Genomic DNA, 23894 nt, shown 5'->3' with positions numbered 1-23894 from the left:
CTCATGGCCTGTGTAAACGTACCCCGACTAAGAGGATCGTTACTCGTTATACCTATCACTGGATTGTCTGATTCAAACTCGATTATTTGCGTCATATACATCATCTGCCCGTGTTTTAATGCGAGACGAATCGGCTGGTAGCTGCATATTACCACAGCTGCAGAGATAAACTTGCTTAACAAAAAACAATTAATGCTTTAAATAAAAAGAAAACAGGGATAAATATATGTACGTATTATGTATAAATGAATGAAAGAATAAGGCAGTACCACATAAGGATCCGGCTAATGCTAAATATATAGTTTTGTTTTTTTAGTGTTTTTTGTTGTTGTTTTGTTAAGTTGTTTTTTGTTTGTTCGAAAATAAAATAATATAGAATGTATTGTACAGGATTTGAGTACTCATCTTAAATATATTTTTTAAAAATCTTGGCCTGTTTTTTTATGGGTAGATTATAACAAAAATATAATCATGGTCTGGTTTGACTCCTTATAAATATTATACACTTAACATCTGACATCATTGCATTGTCTTTTTATTGTCAAACGATCCTTACCGTCGACGGCATAAAAAACTTATCTCTCTGATTGTATTGTTGTTCTAAATTAGTAAGGTCGGCGGATCCGGAAACCAGACAATGAAGGCCCAACACCGTGTCTAAGGAAACTAGAACGTCACGTGACATATAAGGGGAAGTAATCTAATGAACCGAACTTCAACCACGATATGCTTCAAGAAGGAAACGACATGCTGCACAGATTGATCCTAAGATGGGAATCGAAACCCCAAGTCTACACCCATCGCCCCCATTTCTTCAAGTACCAAACACTTTGGTCATAGACTCATAGTATTAATAACTAAATAGATTTTAATTTATTTCGTATCGGAACCGCTCCTTCTGACGTCCGTGTTGCTTCCCCCGCAGACGGATATTGAACGCTGAAGATAATGCATCTTCATCCGCATGTCTCGCATGCATTTATTTTGTTTACTTGTGTTATTAATAAACACAGGAATTTCACAAGTGGTTAAATATAATGTGGTCTTGTGTCGATGTATTCTGTGGTCAGATGAATACGTCGTAATATAAGAGATTGCGGGATGCGTGGACGGATGATGACGTGTACATCAATTGAGGATGAAATTAGGAGGAATTTCTCAAACTGGGTATTATTGTTGACAATCGATGTGTCAAAGTGTCAACAAAACCCAAGTGAGTTTGCGGGGTTAACGCTGCATTGAATAGTATTTAGGAATATGGCGAGTCAGCTAAATGTGGGAGGAAATCCCAAAGTGACGAAGGGCCGGAGCAAACCAAGGATTCTAATCACGGCGAAACTTAGAATGTAATTGGCAATCAAAGGATCTTATGACGATTGCCGACCCATGATCTTTGGTTTTAAAGTGGTCAACGTCGAAGATCTGAATCACTGTGGGATTTCCTCTCACATTTAGCTGACACGCCCTGACATACTGAAATACTGTTCAAGACACAGCCAATAGATACATCTTGGAGTATGTCAATTGCCTTCAAACTTGTATATATACCATGTAAAGATTAACCAAGCATAAAGTGGCTCCCATGCAAAAATGTTATGAACAATGGATTAACTTTTGTAACGTTCAATAGAGCTTTTGGCCTGGAAATGTGCTTTTGAGAAACATTCCTGAAAATCACAAGCCGAAGTGTTTTTTGCAATTATATCAAAACTGAATTACAGATGTGAATATTCATCTTCCCGAGGCAAGGGAGTTCACTAGCTTTAAACGTCCAGTGAAAATCTGGACTTTTAAAGTCAGTCTCCCTTGCTTCGGAAAGATGAGGGTAGTGAGTGAGTTGGGTTTTTCACCTCGTTCCAGTTTAATGTGGGAGGAAAGTCCGAAGTGATGCAGGTCTCAGACGTTTACCACTTCGGTGAAACCCACGACCCTCTTGCGACAGGCATAGTCGCCTCTTACGACAAGCATAGTCGCCCCTTACGACAAGCATAGTTGCCTCTTACGACAAGCATAGTCGCCTCTTACGAAGGCATAGTCACCTCTTACGACAAGCAAAGTGGTCTCTTACGACAAGCACAGTGACCTCTTACGACAAGCATGGTCGCCTCTTACGACAAGCATAGTCGCCTCTTTCACGCCAGCAACACCAAAAATGATCCAGAGCACAACGATGTGGTGACCGACAGGCTAATGACTGAACGTCATATTGCTAGTTCAATCATTCAGAAAGAGTACATTCAACATAGAAATGTGTTGAAATATATCCTTTGTTATAAAAATGACCTCTAAGTGAAACTCGTTTCGTAATCTACATGAGGGCAATGGTGTAGCCGATTTGTGAAAACGTTCGCTCGTCATTCCGAAAACCCAGGTTCGATTCGGTACAATGTGTGAAGCTCATTTCTGGTGTCCCCCGCCGTGATATTGTTGGAATATTGCTAAAAGCAGCGTAAAACCGTACTCACTCACTCACTCACTCACTCGTAATCTATTGTTTATCCAGGACCACATTAGTCCGGACACTCCGCTAAGCGGACGGTTACTGCTGGCGACGTACATGACGGGACAAGACGGCGTACCCATGACTGGTTAATCCGGACACTGGTTAATCAGGATGATTTCTATCGCAATGCTTCCGTCCTTATTAACGGAGTATCACGATAATGTACGTAGCTGGTGAACACAAGAAGGAAAAGTGTTTATCATATAACGGATAGTGATATCGATGTTACAAATCAATCCGATAAACCCCGTATCACGATCTGATAAATATGTAAATAGGGTCCCTAACCAGGAACAACCTTTAAGCGCCATTCATCGATCCAATGCCTTTTTTTCTAAAAAAAACCCTGTTGACTGGTGATCCTCGTCTGCTTGGATACGTATTTCCCCATGTGTCACTGTGATTCTTTAAACAAACATGGCTGTTAGTCACGTGGCACTATATGATGAATTGGGCGACTCACTCAAACATTGTATTCATACGCGTTTTCTAAAGCTACTTCGTGTTAAACACCTAGTTTGTTAAGAATGGCTTTACTTGTTTATGGTAAAGAGATTAATCCCCTCGTGAGTTTATTTGTCGTAAACATCACGAATAAGGAATGTGTATTCCTAATTAGAGGATAAACCTAGGAAATGCTAATTTAATTACTGACGGGGGGCGTTCGATACCTCTTATTTTCATTTGAAATCGAGCGTTTTAGCGATCAAGTTTTTAAATTCGAGGTTTTGGTCTGATAAGGCATGTTGATTTGAAGTATCGAAAGTCATGATACTGATTTCTACCAGAATAGTGGAATATATGGTAGAATAGATTATATTCACGAAAAGGAAACAACCTTGGGAAATATATTCTAAATTTAGTAAAAGAAATAGAAAACTGCTGTAAAAGGAAGTGCATGGTCACAAGTCAGGCGTCTGGTCAACAGGAAGATAGAGGATATGCACTCCTTCCTTATTGTGAATCCTATAATTGTCTTAAGACCATGCGTTATTTAAAGAATGATTTCGCTTGTTTATTCTTAATGATAGAAGTGAGTGAGTGAGTTTGGTTTTATGCCGTTTTTACCATTATTCCAGCAATATCAAGGCGGGGGACATCAGAAATGGGCTTCACACATTGTACCCTTATCGGGAATCGAACCCCGGTTTTCAGTGTGACGAGCGAACGCTGTAACCACTAGGCCACCCGACCGCCCCCTTAATGATAGAAAGTTAAAAGTCAAGTCATAGGTCATAAATTGCCATGATCATTATGTAAATAAACATGAAAATGTTGTGGTTCGCGTTTAGAGAGTGAAATGATATTTTGTAAAAAGTGTCTCTTATATTAAAAAAAACGATCTTGATCGAAAAAAACACACATGTCAATTGGAAACATACAAGGACTACCAAACGACTGAGTGAATATTGTTTTAAGCTGCATTTAGCAATATTTAATCAGTATCAAAGCGGCCTGTAAATATTTGAGTCTGGACCAGACCAACATGTGACTGAGAGCATGAGCATCGATCAGAACACAATGACACGCCATCAGCCCAATCAAAGAGTCGAGCCCATGTATTGACAACATTCGGCTAATGTGACAAACATGAACATAGGACCTATTCTTTCCTGGAATGCCCACAGGGAAATACATAATTGATGATTTAGACAAAAATATTATCGAAAATAACTCAATATGAGATAAGCATTGGAATTAGACATGAAAATAGATGTGTTTTATAACCTTTCAATATTTGTGAAAAAAACATTTAACGAATATGAACGACGCGGTTTCTATAGATCATCATTTGTTCAGTTTTTCTTAAGGCAGACAAGCGTCAATAGGGAGTAATCCTTATATTTCAAAACCCCACCCTGCCACAAAAAAATATACACGTGCAGTATACTCACCTTGACCGAGGACACTATTCCATGCATATAGATATATTCACACGGAGGATAGTGTATGTATATAGGAGTGCCGTGCATCCTCTTTCCAGAGTACAATTAAAATGAAATTTATATTAACCTTCACTGTTATCGAACACGATGTTTAGGGCACTTAAGTTGACCAGGGCCCACTTGCACAAAGCGATCTTAGCGCAAGGATGATTGTAAGTCCCATACATTAACAAACTCTTACAATAGTCTTAGCGCTAAGATCGCTTTGTGTAAGTGGGCCCTGGTATATGTGTTGCTTGTTTGCTGTTTAACGCCCCACTCAGCAATATTCGAGCTATATGACGGCGGTCTGTAAACAATCGGGTCTGGACCAGACAATGTAGTGATTGATATCATGAGCATCGATCTACGCAACTGGGATTCGACGTCATGTTATCAACCAATTCAGTTGACCCATTTGGCTATTACGACGCGGATAGGACAGCGGTGGCATAGCCGAGTGGTTAAAGCGTTCGTTGGTTGGTTGGTTGGTTCAATGTTTAACGGCGCACTCAGCAATATTCCAGCTATATGACGGCGGTCTGTAAATAATCGAGTCTGGACCAGACAATCCAGTGATTGATATCATGAGCATCGATCCACATCAATTGAGATCAATGACATGCATCACCCAAGTCAGCGAGCCTGACCACCCGATCCCGTTAGTCGCCTTTTACGACAAGCATAGTCACCTTTTACGGCAAGCATGGATGGCTGAAGGCCATTTCAGGAGTTCCCTGTCGTGATAGTGCTGGAATAGCGGCGTAAAACGGTATTCAGTCACTTTCAAGCATTGGTTGCTGGGTTTCGTACGCTTACCCGGAATATCCGCAGTTGGACCGGGAAGAAGGTGACACCTGTTGTGTTTGGGTATTCGAGACCAACACATTCAGCGTGTTTATTTCCTGCCTGATTGCACACAGTGAAACACCGTGATGGTAACTTACACAAGCCAGGGTGACATAACGTTATTCTGAATAACGGGAATTTCAACTTTTTGTAAAGATAATCAAAAGTGCAGTATGCAGATGAGGTTGTGTGAAATGGGGTTTAACGTGGCGTCCGAGATTATTGCACAAATACAGCGCGCGCGCGCGTGTGTGTGTGTGTGTGTGTGTGTGTGTGTGTGTCTGTGTGTGTGTGTGTGTGCGTGAGTGAGTGGCTGCTTGTACTTATCCTGACTAATGCAAGATATATATAGTGCTAGGCCATTGAGATACCATGCCACTGTTTAACCTGATCACCCCACTCAGACACAGTATTCTGACTCCGAGGCGACCAGTCCTTGTTTTAGCCCCTTAATGTCGAGGGCCAGACAGGGTAACAACAAGTACCATTTTTAACGTCTTCTGGTATGCCGCGGCCGATGATCAAACCCCGGACCTTCCGCTCTCCGGGCGGACGCTCTACCATTAGACCACGGAGGCGGCCATGTATGCACCAAAATGTTTACTATTAGAGCTACATAGCCCTATGGGCATTAGGGCAGAGTGGGTCGTAACCACTCTATTCTTGTCGTAAAAGCCCACGAAAAGTACAAAGGATGGCTGCCATGTGTCTGCCTGGTTCATTGCCACCAGTACACAGGTGAGTGAATTTTGTTTAATGCCGCAGTCTGTAATATTCCAGGTATATCACGTCATCCTGTAAATAATCTAGAGCAGACACACCGTGGGTTTGGGATGGGGTACTGGGGACCTGATATACCCCGAACTCATCACGGAGAGACAGACATGGGGTACTGAGGACCTGTTTTACCCCGAACTCATCACAGAGAGACAGAGATGGGGTACTGGGGACCCGTTATACCCCGAACTCATCACAGAGACAGACATGGGGTACTGGGGACCCGTTATACCCCGAACCCATCACAGAGACAGACATGGGGTACTGAGGACCTGATATACCCCGAACTCATCACGGAGAGACAGACACGGGGTACTGTGGACCTGTTATACCCCAGACTCATCATGGCGGAATTTGGTAACGAGAGACAGTCTTGGGGGACTGGGGACCTGTTATACCCAACTATTCACCGAGACTGGCCATCCTGGCTATTTCGCCACCGTATGACAAACAGTGGAAAAATTATTTGCTTCTGCACGCCACCATCCACCCACCCCATGTACCTCCTCCCTCCAACCCCCACAAGTACTTTCTATCGGTTTTCACTTGATACTGTGTGGGAGGGTTGGCTGAAAAGTTAAGAGTCTAACTATGATGTAACGCGTTCATGAAGTTGGTTGCTAATTGTTGCTCAGCATTATCCCCTCTGGGGTACGTTACGCAAAAGGAATTCACAACATCTCTTCTCAATACGTTATCTCAAATAACGTGACCTTGACCCAAATGAAGTCACGATACGATATGCAAGAATCCCCGCAGTCAAAGTCATGTCACGTGACAGGAAGAGACCATTGACGCCGGACACAGGTAGCCTTCCTGTGAATGAGGTGCTTAGTGACGATATTTATAAGACCATAATACCGATGAGGATAATGGACGGACTGTCACACCGTTTTATATCGAGAGAATTCGGTATGATTGAGTGAGTGTTTTTTGAGTGAGTGAGCGAATAAGTGTGTGAGTGCGTGCGTGGGTGAGTGTTATTTTGTGTGAGTGTGTTGCCACTTTGGTGAAACCTTTGAATTGGTTGAATAATTGATATTGTAGCACGATTCTTTATTCATGTGTATATCAATTCTACAAAGCGGCCATTGTTGGCCAATTAAAGGCGGGAGAAAGAACTAAGTAGCCCAGGTTGCAGACTTTTCGGTTCAGCCAATCTTACCTACCCATCTTCCTTCCCCGCACCTCTCCCTACCCCACTCTTTCCTCCACATCTCCCTCCCACTCTTACCTCCACATCTCCCCGCCCCACTCTTACCTCCACATCTCCCCGCCCCACTCTTACCTCCACATCTCCCCGCCCCACTCTTACCTCCACATCTCCCCGCCCCACTCTTACCTCCACATCTCCCCACCCCACTCTTACCTCCACATCTCCCCCCCCCCCCCCCCCCCCCCCCACACACACACACACACTCTTACCTCCACATCTTCCTTCCTTAAATCTCTCCACACACCATCCATCTCTCCCGTCCCTACCCAGATCTCTAAACCCACTCTTACCCCCATATATCTTCCTTTCTTACACCCCACTCCATCCCACCCAAATTTCCTACCCCACTCTTACCTCCCGCCACTTCCTAACAGCTCACTACACCACACCTCCAAACTCCACATCACTCTGACCACCTTCTTTTCCCACAACTCACCCCACCCACACCACCAATTCACCCGTTCTCACAGCATCCAACTCATGGACCGATCAAGCGTGTCCCACCCCGGATCATGTGTGCCGACTCTCCCAGCAGTTAGTGACGCTGACGTGGGACAGTCACATCTATTTCCAGCCGTTCTGTTGTTGAAGAGAATTATTGAATAATTACTAAGATGGGACATTCCTAAGAACGAAGTCAGCCTGATCATGTGGGTGGGTAACTGTGTGTCTCATTACACGAGGTTGTGATTGCGGAAGATACTTGAACGTTTATGGTGTCTACTACGACAAGTACATGTATATCTACTACTACTACTACTACTACTACTACTACTACTACTACTACCACTACTACTACTACTACAACTGTTACTGACCCGTGAAGATCCGGGGTCTTCAGCAACCCATGCATGCATTAAAAGGCGACTATGCTTGTCGTAAGAGGCGACTAACGGGATCGGGTGGTCAGGCTCCAAAATTGCGTGGATCGATGCTCATGATATCAATCACTGGATTGACTTGATTATTTACAGACCTCCGTCATATATCTGGAATATTGCTGAGTGCGGCGTTAAACAACAAACAAACACAACTAATATTACTGTTATGTGGTCGTTATTGTCTTTCAAGTACACCCCAAAATAATGTTTGTCTTGTAATGGACATGACGTCATATTCGATAACCGTTAATTGACCGTAACGACGTAAAATTACTTTCCCTCTTATTAATATAATTCTGAATTCAGACAAATATGTCATAATTCCTTCTCAGGACAGGACACGGTGTTATAACGACCAGTTAGAACTGGTGTACACATTTTCACGATGATGTAACTCTCATATTGGGATTGGGGCGCGGGTGGCCCACTCGTCTCAAGCGCCGTGATATAACTGGAATACTATTAAAAGCGGCGTTAAACCCAACTCACTCACTCACTCATATTGGGATTAAGCAGCGATTGGAAGGAGAGATCGATGATTACCTTTACTACCTTGAACAGATGAGGCAGAACGCTGAATCTATCAAGATAACAAACATTGATATCTGTATCACCCACGTTAGTGCGAGTGTGTTTTGGGTTTTGCCGATTTTTAAAAAAATGCCGGAAATAACATCGAGACATGACGAAGGGGATTTATACTTTTGCCCATGCGGGGAACCTACTCGCCAGGAATCGACATCCACCGCAGACTCTGTTGTCACTGTGCCGCTAATGCGTGTTGCTATACGGTTGACTGGTTAACTGTCTCACGTGGAGCCTTGACTTTCGTAAACACTGACATTTGAGTCGTGAGGTCGGCGAATTACAAGGTCATGCTGACGTGTGGGTTTTCAAGGATATATATATATATATATATATATATATATATATATCTCGCTTGAGACGAGTTGGCCACCCGTGCCCCAATCCCAATATGAGAGTTACATCATCGTGAAAATGTGTACACCAGCTCTAACTGATCGTTATAACACTGTATCCTGTCCTGAGAAGGAATTATGACATATTTGTCTGAATTCAGAATCATATGAATAAGAGGGAAAGTAATTTTACGTCGTTACGGTCAATTAACGGTTATCGAATATGACGTCATGTCCATTACAAGACAAACTTTTTTTATTGGGTGTACTTGAAAGACAATAACGACCACATAACAGTAATATTAGTTGTGTTTGTTTGTTGTTTAACGCCGCACTCAGCAATATTCCAGATATATGACGGAGGTCTGTAAATAATCGAGTCTGGACCAGACAATCCATTGATTGATATCATGAGCATCGATCCATGCAATTGGGAGCCTGACCCCCCGATCCCGTTAGTCGCCCTTTACGACAAGCATAGTCGCCTTTTAAAGCATGCATGGGTTGCCGCGAATTACAAGGTTATGCTGACGTGTGGATTTTCAAGGATATATAAATAGCCTACACGTGGCGGGAAAGTTTAGATCTTTGTCCAACTGACATTTATATACCGAACTTTCAGGCCCTCCCATCTTTTTAAATAAAAAGAAGCATTATCGGAATTAATGTGAGCAATATTGTGTGTATAGCTACCAGGTGCAAAGGAATAGTTTCAAATGTGATATAATTCAGTAGCTGTCGTCGTAACAGCAGTTCGCATTGGAATCACCACGCAGCCGCCGAATGTGCTTGGTCCAGATTAATTATGGACAAAGCTGGAATGTTGCGGCATCAAACAACACACTCAGCAAGGCGATAGATTGTTGTCTCAGGGTACCACTCAGACCTCTGACCCGTGAAGATCCGGGTTAGAATAGATAGGTCGTCAGCAACCCATGCTTGCTGTAAAAGGCGACTATGTAAGGGGCGACTAACGGGATTGGGTGGTCAGGCTCGCTGACTTGGCTGATGCATGTCATCGTATCCCAAATACGTGGATCGATGCTCATGATGTCAGTCACTGGATTGTCTTGACCAGAATCGATTATTTACAGACCGCCGCCATATAGCTGATATATTGCTGAGTGCGGCGTTAAACAACAAACAAAAAACTAAGACCTCCCTCAATACACAGGACAATACTGGCATTGAATAAAAGTTTCATGGGAATATCTGAAACGTTTGTTAAGTGGGTCGATGTTTCTGCTGGTGGAGTCAAGCCTTTGTTCAACTGACATTTTTTTATACCGAACCTTGCTTGGTTCAGATTATGGACAAGCCGCCGTGACAAAGCTGGAGCATTGCGGCGTAAAACAAGGACATTCCTAAGAACGAAGTCAGCCTGATCATGTGGGTGGGTAACTATGTCTCTCATTACACGAGGTTTGTGATTGCGGAAGATACTTGAATGTTTATGGTGTCTACTACGACAAGTACATGTATATCTACTACTACTACTACTACTACTACTACTACTACTACTACCACTACTACTACTACTACAACTGTTACTGACCCGTGAAGATCCGGGGTCTTCAGCAACCCATGCATGCATTAAAAGGCGACTATGCTTGTCGTAAGAGGCGACTAACGGGATCGGGTGGTCAGGCTCCAAAATTGCGTGGATCGATGCTCATGATATCAATCACTGGATTGACTTGATTATTTACAGACCTCCGTCATATATCTGGAATATTGCTGAGTGCGGCGTTAAACAACAAACAAACACAACTAATATTACTGTTATGTGGTCGTTATTGTCTTTCAAGTACACCCCAAAATAATGTTTGTCTTGTAATGGACATGACGTCATATTCGATAACCGTTAATTGACCGTAACGACGTAAAATTACTTTCCCTCTTATTAATATAATTCTGAATTCAGACAAATATGTCATAATTCCTTCTCAGGACAGGACACGGTGTTATAACGACCAGTTAGAACTGGTGTACACATTTTCACGATGATGTAACTCTCATATTGGGATTGGGGCGCGGGTGGCCCACTCGTCTCAAGCGCCGTGATATAACTGGAATACTATTAAAAGCGGCGTTAAACCCAACTCACTCACTCACTCATATTGGGATTAAGCAGCGATTGGAAGGAGAGATCGATGATTACCTTTACTACCTTGAACAGATGAGGCAGAACGCTGAATCTATCAAGATAACAAACATTGATATCTGTATCACCCACGTTAGTGCGAGTGTGTTTTGGGTTTTGCCGATTTTTAAAAAAATGCCGGAAATAACATCGAGACATGACGAAGGGGATTTATACTTTTGCCCATGCGGGGAACCTACTCGCCAGGAATCGACATCCACCGCAGACTCTGTTGTCACTGTGCCGCTAATGCGTGTTGCTATACGGTTGACTGGTTAACTGTCTCACGTGGAGCCTTGACTTTCGTAAACACTGACATTTGAGTCGTGAGGTCGGCGAATTACAAGGTCATGCTGACGTGTGGGTTTTCAAGGATATATATATATATATATATATATATATATATATATATATATATATATCTCGCTTGAGACGAGTTGGCCACCCGTGCCCCAATCCCAATATGAGAGTTACATCATCGTGAAAATGTGTACACCAGCTCTAACTGATCGTTATAACACTGTATCCTGTCCTGAGAAGGAATTATGACATATTTGTCTGAATTCAGAATCATATGAATAAGAGGGAAAGTAATTTTACGTCGTTACGGTCAATTAACGGTTATCGAATATGACGTCATGTCCATTACAAAACAAACTTTTTTTATTGGGTGTACTTGAAAGACAATAACGACCACATAACAGTAATATTAGTTGTGTTTGTTTGTTGTTTAACGCCGCACTCAGCAATATTCCAGATATATGACGGAGGTCTGTAAATAATCGAGTCTGGACCAGACAATCCATTGATTGATATCATGAGCATCGATCCATGCAATTGGGAGCCTGACCCCCCGATCCCGTTAGTCGCCCTTTACGACAAGCATAGTCGCCTTTTAAAGCATGCATGGGTTGCCGCGAATTACAAGGTTATGCTGACGTGTGGATTTTCAAGGATATATAAATAGCCTACACGTGGCGGGAAAGTTTAGATCTTTGTCCAACTGACATTTATATACCGAACTTTCAGGCCCTCCCATCTTTTTAAATAAAAAGAAGCATTATCGGAATTAATGTGAGCAATATTGTGTGTATAGCTACCAGGTGCAAAGGAATAGTTTCAAATGTGATATAATTCAGTAGCTGTCGTCGTAACAGCAGTTCGCATTGGAATCACCACGCAGCCGCCGAATGTGCTTGGTCCAGATTAATTATGGACAAAGCTGGAATGTTGCGGCATCAAACAACACACTCAGCAAGGCGATAGATTGTTGTCTCAGGGTACCACTCAGACCTCTGACCCGTGAAGATCCGGGTTAGAATAGATAGGTCGTCAGCAACCCATGCTTGCTGTAAAAGGCGACTATGTAAGGGGCGACTAACGGGATTGGGTGGTCAGGCTCGCTGACTTGGCTGATGCATGTCATCGTATCCCAAATACGTGGATCGATGCTCATGATGTCAGTCACTGGATTGTCTTGACCAGAATCGATTATTTACAGACCGCCGCCATATAGCTGATATATTGCTGAGTGCGGCGTTAAACAACAAACAAAAAACTAAGACCTCCCTCAATACACAGGACAATACTGGCATTGAATAAAAGTTTCATGGGAATATCTGAAACGTTTGTTAAGTGGGTCGATGTTTCTGCTGGTGGAGTCAAGCCTTTGTTCAACTGACATTTTTTTATACCGAACCTTGCTTGGTTCAGATTATGGACAAGCCGCCGTGACAAAGCTGGAGCATTGCGGCGTAAAACAAGGACATTCCTAAGAACGAAGTCAGCCTGATCATGTGGGTGGGTAACTATGTCTCTCATTACACGAGGTTTGTGATTGCGGAAGATACTTGAATGTTTATGGTGTCTACTACGACAAGTACATGTATATCTACTACTACTACTACTACTACTACTACTACTACTACTACCACCACTACTACTACTACAACTGTTACTGACCCGTGAAGATCCGGGGTCTTCAGCAACCCATGCATGAATTAAAAGGCGACTATGCTTGTCGTAAGAGGCGACTAACGGGATCGGGTGGTCAGGCTCCAAAATTGCGTGGATCGATGCTCATGATATCAATCACTGGATTGACTTGATTATTTACAGACCTCCGATATATATCTGGAATTTTGCTGAGTGCGGCGTTAAACAACAAACAAACACAACTAATGTTACTGTTATTTGGTCGTTATTCTCTTTCAAGTACACCCCAAAATAATGTTTGTCTTGTAATGGACATGACGTCATATTCGATAACCGTTAATTGACCGTAACGACGTAAAATTACTTTACCTATTATTCATATAATTCTGAATTCAGACAAATATGTCATAATTCCTTCTCAGCACAGGACACAGTGTTATAACGACCAGTTAGAACTGATGTACACCTTTTCACGATGATGTAACTCTCATATTGGGTTTGGGGGCACGGGTGGCCCACTCGTCTCAAGCGCCGTGATTCGCTGTGCAGAGTTGCGTCCCTTGGGCACGCCAGAAACCTATGATCGTGGGTTCGAATCCTCGTTCGCCCCGATTATGTTTCTAGGTTTGTCAGCACCATACCCGTGCTCGTGGGTTTCACCGAAGTGGTAAACGTCTGAGACCTGCATCACTTATGGCTTTCCTCCCACATAAAGCTGACACGCCGTGATATAACTGGAATACTGTTAAAAGCGGCGATAAACCCATCAAACTCACTCACTCATATTGGGATTAAGCAGCGATTGGAAGGAGAGCTCGATGATTACCTTTACTACCTTGAACAAATGAGGCAGAACGCTAAATCTATTAAGATAACAAACATTGATATCTGTATCACCGAAGTTAGTGCGAGTGTGTTTTGAGTTTTGCCGATTTTTAAAAAAATGCCAGAAATAACATCGAGACATGATGAAGGGGATTTATACATCAGCCCATGCGGGGAACCTACTCGCCAGGAATCGACATCCACCGTAGACTCTGTTGTCACTGTGCAGCGAATGCGTGTTGCTATACGGCTGACTGGTTAACTGTCTCACGTGGAGCCTTGACTTTCGTAAACACTGACATTTGAGTCGTGAGGTCGGCGAATTACAAGGTCATGCTGACGTGTGGGTTTTCAAGGATATATATATAGCCTACACGTGGCGGGGAAGTTTAGATCTTTGTCCAACTGACATTTATATACCGAACTTTAAGGCCCTCCCATCTTTTTGAATAAAAAGAAGCATTATTCGGAATTAATATAAGCAATATTGTGTGTATAGCTACCAGGTGCGAAGGAATAGTTTCAAATGTGATATAAATTCAGTAGCTGTCGTCGTAACAGCAGTTCGCATTGGAATCACCACGCAGCCGCTGATTTTGCTTGGTCCAGATTAATAACTAACAAAGCTGGAATGTTGCGGCATAAAACAACACACTCAGCTAGGCATTAGATTGTTGCCCCAGGGTACCACTCAGACCTCTGACCCGTGAAGATCCGGGTTAGAATAGATAGGTCTTCAGCAACCCATGCTTGCTGTAAAAGGCGACTATGTAAGGGGCGACTAACGGGATCGGGTGGTCAGGCTCGCTGACTTGGCTGATGCATGTCATCGTATCCAAAATACGTGGATCGATGCTCATGATGTCAGTCACTGGATTGTCTTGACCAGCCTCGATTATTTACAGACCGGCGTCATATAGCTGATTTATTGCTGAGTGCGGCGTTAAACAACAAACAAAAAACTAAGACCTCCCTCAATACACAGGACAATACTGGCATTGAATAAAAGTTTCATGGGAATATCTGAAACGTTTGTTAAGTGGGTCGATGTTTCTGCTGGTGGAGTCAAGCCTTTGTTCAACTGACATTTTTTTATACCGAACCTTGCTTGGTTCAGATTATGGACAAGCCGCCGTGACAAAGCTGGAGCATTGCGGCGTAAAACAACTCTCACTCAGTTAGCCGATAGATTATTTTCGCGGAGTACCAGAAAGACTTCCACACATTGGTGTTAGAATAGGTCTACAGCAACCCATGCTTGCCGTAAAAGGCGGCCATGCTTGTCGTAAGAGGCGACTAATGGGATCGGGTGGTCAGGCTCGCTGACTTGGTTGATGCATGTCATCGGTCACCATTACATGGTGCCGCTAATTCGTTATTATGATAGATACAATAACGACTCTTTCTGTAAATGATTTTACTAAAAACTAACAATACATTACAAACATCAATCACAAATATTAAGTACAACCCCTGTCCGAGTCACACATTCAGGGGAAACAACTCTTGACGCCTTAGCCTGGCGTGCTGTTCCATTAACTGTTTACACTGTCGGTTTGCTCATTTATCTATGCGCTGTTATCAGTAGACAGTAGGACAGCGCACGACCTGTCACAGTAGACGTGACAAACGAAAGAATCCGAATGAAACAACGAGCAAAGGTCTCTCTCGTTAACTTGACGTCACTGAAGACAGTTGCCCAGTCGCAACTACTAGGCGCAGACACCCACTTCACGATAAGAAATTGTCATTCTGACATAGCCAGTACTTTCAATGTAACAAACTTTGTTAAATGCAAACAAGGAATCTGTAAGTTCCAGTATTTCAAATATGTTCCCTAAAAAGTTATCTCTCAAATTATGTATATATTTGTACAACGTCAATTTATTATGTACATGTATTAATATATTATTATCTTTACGACAGCATTCATCTTTATATAGCATATCACCAGTCCGCACACGGCGACACCCCGGTCCACATTTTTTGTCGTGCTGTCTTTTTTATCTTCGGGGTCGACTCCGATGATTTTTATGATCCTTGGTTTGTCAGTACCATGATCATGGGTTTCGCGTTATACGTCAACTTCCAGACCCAGTGACATCGATGTAATAGCGTTCAAAGCGGCGTTAACCCACTTATAGTCTGTTCCCGAGTTGAAAGATTTGTGTCCATAGCAACACCACGCCCACATTCTAGCCGATCTTTTCGATATCAAGCGTGTTAGCTACTTCCATATTATACAGGTATTGATACGTTTGCATCTTCACGCCGATCTCGTCTCCATCACGCAGCTTTACGACCCCTACAACGACGTCGCTCGACTCATACATCCGGTTCTCCAAAACCATTTTCACTAGTTTGATCACAGACGTCTCCCCGGAAGAAGCTTTGTAGATATAGTGATCCATTATATATTTCGGATTGATCAATGTATTTTTAAAGGTGTCGAGACTGAAGTGACTGCTTATCCGGTAAATGCCTCCTTTCTTGACCCGGATGGTGGAATTCCTAACCGTCAGACCCCCCTGAAGGAACGCTATCCCATCTGCAGACTCCGTCATCCATTTTATGGAACCCGCTGGAAAAAATAAATATGATTATTATTACTATTTTAGGAATTCTGTTGAATTGTATTTTGTTCAGTGAATGAATAAGTGGGTGAGTTTTTTTTAGCAATATTCCAACAATATCACGCCAAAAATTGTTGCGGGAGTCGAACCCGGGCCTTTGGTGTGACGAGCGAACGCTTTAACCATTATCTTTTCAATAGGGAATGTGTCGTTGCGCCACAGGGGCGGTCGGGTAGCCTAGTGGTTAAAGCGTTCGCTCGTCACGCCGAAGACCCGGGTTCGATTCCCGACATGGGTACAATGTGTGAAGCCATTACTGGTGTCCCCCGCCGTGATATTGCTGGAATATTGCTAAAAGCGGCGTAAGACCTCACTCACTCACTCGTTGCGCCACAGCGACCTTGGGGGATTATGAAAAATATCCCCGTGTCCCCTCCCCTGGATTTTAGAAAAGTGTGGATTAAGTGGTCACAATGGCGACGGGTGTTGATACCACCCGGTTGGATGACCTCAGGTCAAAGATCATCTGTGACCTGCCTGATTCTGTGTATTTCCGTACACCAGTTTCATGCCACAAATACTCGTTGCTATATACGCCTGACTGGGTAACTGTCTCACTAGGAAGAACCTGATCTTTTGTGACACTGTCCCTTGAGCTGAGCGGTCGTGACGTGTGGGTTTTCCAATAAGACTCTAAAAATAGTCTACACGTGGCGGAGAAGTTGAGAATTTGTACCAAAGACATTAGACTTGCACTGGTCTCTGAGGCAATAATTATTAGTTAAAGTCATAAGTTCTGGATTATGTAAAATAATAGGAACAAGCCTGTCCCTACAAGAGACTGGGGATCTTAGACTTGCCTATTAGAGGATGGAATTAATACACATCAATGGACTTATCTTTCAGTGGAGCCTTGTAGCAAGGCTACAAAGACTAGACTCGAAATATTTACACTTTGCCGCACCTTTTGAGATTGCGTAAGTTTTGTGAGATGAGAGGACAGAGCCCAGCTTGAGCCGAGCTGTGGTATCAACACGTGGAATATCGAGGACCGGAAACCCTCGTTATACGGTAATGTCTTGTATACTGTTTATGTGGTCTCGATGCATCATCTCATATAGTCCATACTAACGTTACATAGCATATAGTCGTCTGAGACAGTGAGACCACGTCATTCAAGGTGTTTAAATTACTACCTCGATTTTTATCCTAGACTATGCTCTCTTAAAATTCGGCGAAATTTGTCAACATTCGCCATGCAGACGTTGGGGGGGGGGGGGGGGGGGGGTATAAATCCTGCTGGGGTCAATGCAGGAAGCATAGGTACCGAAAGTCCCCACTTGTCCGAGTTTTCATTGTGTATAATTGTTTGAACAACTACCTGTTTGTGTTTCTTTCACGTCAACCAACAGATGAGCTGCTGTTTTCAAGGAATGATTTCTTCTTGGTCCCTTTTTACTGGGCTCCTCGACACTATCTACAGTGCATGGAGTTCTTGTATGAACGAGCGCCGCCGTTGAAGGGAGCTGCGAACACAAAAACGTAATGAAATTATGAACATTTATGAATTCGTAAACTTGACAGTTAAATGAAAAAGAAGGTCTTGAAATGAAAATGGATTGTTGTAACCTTTATTTTCTGTGCATATATCGCGCGGAAGGAGAGCAATACTCTTTCTTCAAAAACATTTTTTTTCGTGCTATGAATTATTGTGCTATTGACGCCCAGATAGTTTAAGGTAATACCGTATTCCCTCGATTAAATTCCCCGCCGTATATTTCTTTCAGATACTCTTGTCGGTTTAATCGAGAAATAATTTTTCGATATCAGTACTGACTTCATAATGAAAACAATGTACAAAGCTGTATATTTTTGTTTGTTATTTGTTTAACTTCTTTGATAGGCATTTAGAAGTTGGAGTACTAAGTAAGGATAAGAATTTATGGATGAACAACTTCTTTATTACAATTGCTATTACATACCCCTGGCGTACCATCAACTCATCAAAGACCCCAATCAGCTATAATCCCGTTGTTTACATTACTGGCTTCATCCTTTGTATCATGGCACTGACTTCACCCATGGTCATCATCACTGCCCTTGTGTGTACACAGCAGGCTTTGCTACTCCAGTATATCTACCCTACTGTATAAACATTGCCTCCTACGTGTATATATACTTGCTTACTGCACTCTGTAAATCACTTGCTTGATAACGGTGTTAGAACCTACACCGAAACATCGCTCTTAATTGTAATAAAGAAGATGTTCATCCATAAATTCTTATCCTTACTTGTTATTTGTTTGTTGATTAACGCCGCACGCCGCTATATGACGTCAGTCTGTATATAATCGAGTCTGGACCAGAAAATCCAGTGATTGATATGAGCATCGATCCACGCAATTGGGATCGATGACATGCATCAACCAAGTCAGCGAGTGTGACCACCCGATCCCGTTAGTCGCCTCTTACGACAAGCATAGTCGCCTTTTACGGCAAGCATGGGTTGCTGAAGACCTGTTCTACCCCGCACCTTCACTGGTAACAAAACTGTATGTACATACATCTATTTAATTCACAACAAGGAAGAAATGATACGTCATTCTCCTAGTTGGGGAAACCCAAGCAACTTCCTGAATCGTGCACTCGAGAAACAGAAACTGGACCCGCAGGTACGTATAGTGATAATCGCACTTCAGACTTGTCACATTATTCAGCGCAGCTTTGCTGAAATGTGACCTATCGCCCATCCCACGCTGCGGACTGAAGCGGGGAATTCCCGCACGGAATTCTCGTATGTTTATTTATAGCCTCAAGTCGGAACGTCAGATATCCGGTAGTAACAGAGGTCAACTTTATATATACGGGGTCAACAGATACAATGGCCGATCTGTGTGCTCCAATTTCCTTATTGGATAATATATTATACATAGTAAAGCCATCTGATTATTATCTGCTTCTGAATGGACTCATAATAATAATAATAATACATGATACATAATGATATTTATATTTTATTAATGACCCATGTAAATAAACAAAACTATATACGTAGGATCAAATAGGAACTCTTGAAACTGTTTTGTTTGTTTGTTGTTTAACACTTTGTGACAGTAAATAATGAAGTCGGGACAATCCAGTGATTGACATTATGAGAAACGTGATGTTTTTAATAAGATTTGTTTCTCCTTTGTGATTTTGTGTTGTGCTTGTTTGTTTGTTGTTGAACGCCGCACTCAGCAATATTCCAGCTATATGACGGCGGTCTGTAGATAATCGAATCTGGATCAGACAATCCAGTGATTGACATCATGAGCATCGATGTACTCAATAAGGATCATGCATCAACCAAGTCAGCGACCCTGACCACCCGGTCCCATTAGTCGCCTCTAACATGAGTTGCTCCGGCAATCTAGCTCTACACGTCGTTCACCAGACTGTAGTGTTAAAAAATATGAATGAATTTTTAATATGGCCAAAAGTATACTTACAACTCGCTGCTTAAGAATGCGTTGAAGGTCGGCGTCCTCCTTTGATCCACAGCAGACGCCATTGTCTGTCCTGACGGCACGGGGCACCCCAGGGATGCCAGCTACCCCACACGGGAAACAGAGGGAGTCGGAGACGTCAAGCCCGACTGCGGGTGGTGGTGGAACGCTACACGACGTCGTGTCTCGAAGCAAAAGGGTTATCACCGTTGCGAAAGCCGGAATAAGACAAACATTTAATAGTAATGAAACGACCACTATTATTTTGATAACGTTCGAAGTGTTTTTACTAATTTGCCTGATCAAACACGGGGTAGGATATTTTGGAGATTGTCTACACTTGTCAGGACTTTGGCTTGATTGACGAGACACATGTTTCTGTAATAATAACGGATCTCCTGAAGAAGAATTGTCTATAAGACTGTTCAACCGTTTCGGAAGTACCACACATACATCCCGATCAGCAGGGTTGCTAGTTTGACTAGAATATTGTCTCTGAATCCCATGTTCAGTTTCTCTCGCTGTGGGTGGAGATGAACCCTGCCTCGCCGTGCTGTTAACGTCCTTCATCTGTCTGTGTGAGGCGTTGTTAATGTCAAAATTCACAGTGACACTTCGTCCGTGTTCCCGCTCAATGTTCAAATCGTTCTGTGTTTTGTAAATAACTTTATCTTTACATGAATCCATCGCCCGCCACGAGTGCAAGTTTGGAACCGCGCTGTGTCTGCATGTAGTGACTCTACTTCTCGGGCAGCCGCGCTGGGCCTTTTCTTTCAACATCTGGGGTTTCCCGTGATATCATTATCACGTGACCACAATCGCTTGCCGCCACTCTGGGCCTTATGGCAAAACCTGTTTTATCACGACCGTTGTAAAGTAGGTCATATCGCCAGCAACATCCCCTTGGGTATTTTCATCAACGCACTACGGTTGCTGTTCAGTATTTCAGCTTATTTTACTAATTTATTTATGGAATAAATAACGCCGTATCGTTTTGAAAAATTCCACAGGCAAGTCCCTCCGTCGAGATCACCAACAAACATGATTGTATGACGTGGTACACATAGTCTATTTCTAACTGAAGAAGCCATACTCTTATTAGTCGTATATTCATGCAGTGTATTCAATAAAATAGCGCCGTATCATTTGGAAAAATTCCACAGCCAATACCCTCTGTTTTGATCACCCTTTGACATGATTGATTGACGTGGTACAAGCTATAGTCTATTTCTAACTGAAGAAGACATACTCTTCTTTGTAGTTTGTTTGTTTGTTTTTATTCGTTTAACGTCACACTCAGCAATATTCTAGCTGTAAGACGGCGGTCATTAAATTATCGAACCTGGACCAGACAATCCAGTGATTGACATCATAAGCATCGATCCACGCAAATGGGATACGATGACATGCATCAACTAAGTCAACGAGCCTGCCCACCGGATCCCGTTAATCGCCTCGTACGACAAGCATAGTCGCTTTTATAGTCTGTCTTACAGACCCTGATACATTTATATCAACTACAGCCCATGCAAGTCTATAATGTTTGGCAAGTCTAGATTACTGCAGTATCTGAAAATGAAGAGAATCACTGGGCTCCCTTTTTATTAGATTTTTATTAAGATAACTGAACAACTGTTTTTTTCTGTATGATATGTTCATTTCAGAGACTATATGTTAGTCTATCGCTTTTACGGCAAGCATGGGTTGCTGTAGACCTATTGTACCTCGGATCTTCACGGGTCTCTTCTTAGTGGTACATTCAGTGTGTACTTAGCATCGATCCACGCAACAACTCATGTACTTAGAGTAACCTCGAGTAGTCATCATGTGTAAACATGTCACCTGATAGTGCACGAACTGTCATTAGTGAACCTACATGGGGGTTTCCGTATGTTTGTTTATTAGGTGTTGAACGCCGCACTCAGCAATATGACGATGGTCTATAAATAATCGAGTCTTTTGCGGCAAGCATGCGTGGCTTTTTCTAACAACGCCCCTCGTCTTACCTTTACCGACATGACTCTGCGCGGCACAGGTGTGGCTGAAATATCTAAGACTGAAATCAAAACGTATTAAAATAAATATTATCCCGAAAATATATCTCACGAATAGAACCGTGACATATAAATCACACTAAAACTATCATGAATATATATAATACCGCGATACAATTCTGAAGGAATAATTTAATTCCATAATGATTCCTGAAAATAGAGTTATGAACATTTATTCATGGCGAATAATATCAGTCAGGATATATATATATATATTGTCATCAGTACGTAAACAAACCTGATGGAGTAATTTGATTACTTGATAATTCCTGAACATGCTATTATGAACATTTATTCCTGGTGTATATTACCCGTGAAGATGCTTGCCGTAAAAGGTGACTATGCTTGTCGTAAGATACGACTAACGGGATCGGGTGGTCAGGCTCGTTTACTTGGGTGATGCATGTCATCGATCCCAATTGCGTGGATCGATGCTCATGATGTCAATCACTGGATTGTCTGGTCCAGACTCGATTATTTACAGACCGCCGCCATATAGCTGGAATATATCTGAGTGCGGCGTTAAACAACAACCAACCAACCAACCAACCAACCAACCTGGTGTATATTATCATAAAGATATATAGTCTAATAAATACGTATACAGCCCTGAAGAAGTAACGTGTGATCATGTGTATCATTATGAGAAGCATAATTATTATCATCACGAAGATGTATCTCATTCTAACTACGACTCATCACCTGTAAAAGAGTTCATAGTGCGTCAGTACTATGCTGCCGGGAAAAAGAGTGTACACTTGACAATAGGATTTGACCAAGAAATTACAAGGGGGCACGGGTGGCCCAGTCGTCTAAGGCGCCGCGATTCGCTGTGCAGATTTGCGTCCCTTGGGCACGCCATAATCCTATGATTGTGGGTTCGAATCCCGGTTCGCCCCGATTATGTTTCTAGGTTTGTCAGCACCATACCCGTGCTCGTGGGTTTCACCGAAGTGGTAATTATAAACGCCTGAGACCTGCATCACTTGGGGCTTTCCTCCCACATTAAGCTGACATGCGGAGATATAACTGGAATACTGTTAAAAGCGGCGTTAAACCCAACTCACACACACACACACACACACACACACACACACACAAGAAATTACAAACGTTATCATAACGTGGCTGCAGGATGAAAACAATCGCCGGAACACTGCAAACTCAAGGTCCAAAACACAACTATTATACCCGTATCAAATACATCACCATCGAATTATTTTGTTTTGTTTGTTTCACTTTTAGCCACATGGTTGTATACGTTTTGTTCGGCAGTTTATAAAAAATCTGGTTCTGTTTATTATCTTTTATTATCAACTGACTTTTTAAGCAAAGAATGACTTGAACGCTATAAAATAAATACTATCAACGTCATTTGTAAAGTTGAAATTCGTTTTCAAAGCGGCCAGTATCACCCAGGGATTAGTTGGTTTTATGCGAAGCAGGATGTAAATGTATTCAATCAAGCCTCATCGTCGTCATTTCACATCCGCGTGTAATTGCAGCGATCATGACGTCTGATCTAAATATAGACTTTTCTGTCACTTATATACACTCGTGGATAGTTTTGCGGTGATTCCAGGCTAGAATTGGTCCCCAGCAACCTATGAGGCTGCCACCCCCTTAGTCTGTCTCCCTTGAGAAAAAAATCAAAGTCCAGTTTGCCTGAGGCAATGAAATTTAGATTTCTATGTTTTTTATTTTGTAAAAATATGTTTCTGCGACTAAATGTCAGTCTACCCACCCCATTATTAGGCGGGATTCGGGGGTCTAATTAGAGGGTACCCTCACCTATGCTATGCGGG

General features: G+C 42.5%; 1 protein-coding gene across 1 annotated transcript; it reads right to left on the bottom strand.

Moving 5' to 3' along the window:
* Nucleotides 1-15938: 15938 nt before the first annotated feature.
* Nucleotides 15939-20763, bottom strand: LOC139447785 (uncharacterized). The gene is made up of 3 exons (XM_071229277.1): nucleotides 20039-20763; nucleotides 17929-18073; nucleotides 15939-16555 (listed from the first exon to the last, which is right to left on the bottom strand). The coding sequence occupies exons 1-3, from the start codon at nucleotides 20720-20722 to the stop codon at nucleotides 16170-16172; spliced, it is 1215 nt and encodes a 404-aa protein (XP_071085378.1). The 5' UTR covers nucleotides 20723-20763; the 3' UTR covers nucleotides 15939-16169.
* Between the last annotated feature and the right edge of the window lie 3131 nt (nucleotides 20764-23894).

Source organism: Haliotis cracherodii, unplaced genomic scaffold (assembly GCF_022045235.1).
Source record: "Haliotis cracherodii isolate W230 unplaced genomic scaffold, xgHalCrac1.p SCAF_7, whole genome shotgun sequence".
Classification (NCBI taxonomy): domain Eukaryota; kingdom Metazoa; phylum Mollusca; class Gastropoda; order Lepetellida; family Haliotidae; genus Haliotis; species Haliotis cracherodii.
The sequence above is the reverse complement of the archived record's forward strand: the minus strand, read 5'-3'. Positions and strand labels throughout refer to the sequence as shown.

What these genes read in the sequence shown, in the direction of transcription:
- LOC139447785 (XM_071229277.1), bottom strand. Translation starts at nt 20,722, where the DNA reads ATGGATTCATGTAAAGATAAAGTTATTTACAAAACACAGAACGATTTG. An exon ending in GCATTCTTAAGCAGCGAGTT is followed by an intron (nt 18,074 to 20,038) that starts GTAAGTATACTT and finishes TTGTGTTCGCAG; the next exon opens with CTCCCTTCAACGGCGGCGCT. An exon ending in CGTGAAAGAAACACAAACAG is followed by an intron (nt 16,556 to 17,928) that starts GTAGTTGTTCAA and finishes TATTTTTTCCAG; the next exon opens with CGGGTTCCATAAAATGGATG.